The sequence below is a fragment of the Galeopterus variegatus genome, unplaced genomic scaffold (genome assembly GCF_000696425.1).
Source record: "Galeopterus variegatus unplaced genomic scaffold, G_variegatus-3.0.2 Scaffold299, whole genome shotgun sequence".
Taxonomy (NCBI): domain Eukaryota; kingdom Metazoa; phylum Chordata; class Mammalia; order Dermoptera; family Cynocephalidae; genus Galeopterus; species Galeopterus variegatus.
In genome coordinates, this window is record NW_007726410.1 from 678,224 (window position 1) to 679,038 (window position 815).

The 815-nt window shown below is 31.2% G+C and overlaps 1 protein-coding gene across 1 annotated transcript in view; it reads right to left on the minus strand.

Annotated features, from left to right (window-relative positions):
* The window catches only part of G2E3 (G2/M-phase specific E3 ubiquitin protein ligase), a 64,837-nt gene that overhangs the window by 3,658 nt on the left and 60,364 nt on the right, over positions 1-815 (minus strand). The window contains exon 14 of the mRNA XM_008567156.1: positions 142-332. Within this exon, the coding sequence (XP_008565378.1) occupies positions 142-332 (191 nt within the window). The remainder of the gene's footprint in view (positions 1-141; positions 333-815) is intronic.

Genomic DNA, 815 nt, shown 5'->3' on the forward strand with positions numbered 1-815 from the left:
TTTGAAATAAATTTCCTTTGTAAATATGGAGTTTGGCATGAAAGTCTTACTATTTTTAATATAAAAGGTAGAACCCAAAGAAATAAATATGTTGAAACAAACATTCTGAGATAGATAAATAAAAATAAAATGTCTACATACCCTCAATAGCCTGTAAGTAACTGTTCCAAAACCCCAAAGCTTGTACGTCAGGTAGTGTATGTACTGTAAAAAGATCACTAAGGATTTTTGCAGAAAGATTCTCAGGTTTATGACAGAGGATGCTACAAAATGCTTCTGGGTAAGTCTGAATTTTCTCCAAAACACCAAGAGTTTTCAGACCCTGCTTAAAACTTAAGAGAGGAAAATAATGAGGCAACATACATGTGTGTTTCGTATTACATAAGGGAATTAACATTTCTAGTTAATTTATCCAGCATTTTTCAAAACAGCTAATGATTTAAAAAACAAAACAAAACACCAATACTCCCCACAAAAAACTACCATATATATTAAGATATGAGAAAAAAAGAAAACATGGACATACTATATATAATACTTTCAAATCTATAACAAGCAGATACATTAATATGAAATGAATATTTTATATGCTTAAATTGTTTGGCTTTATAGTTTTAAATTGTTAATTTTTTATCAAGAGGAAAGTAAACAACTGAAGTATTTAAAACTTCAATGCTAGTTATTATAAAAATAAAGTTTCCTAGAGATTACAGTACAAAGAAAAAAGTGGTAAATCTCAACAACATAAAAATTTAAAACAGGGCCGGCCCGGTGGCGCACTGGATAGTGCGCCGCTTGGGAAGCGCGGCGGCGCT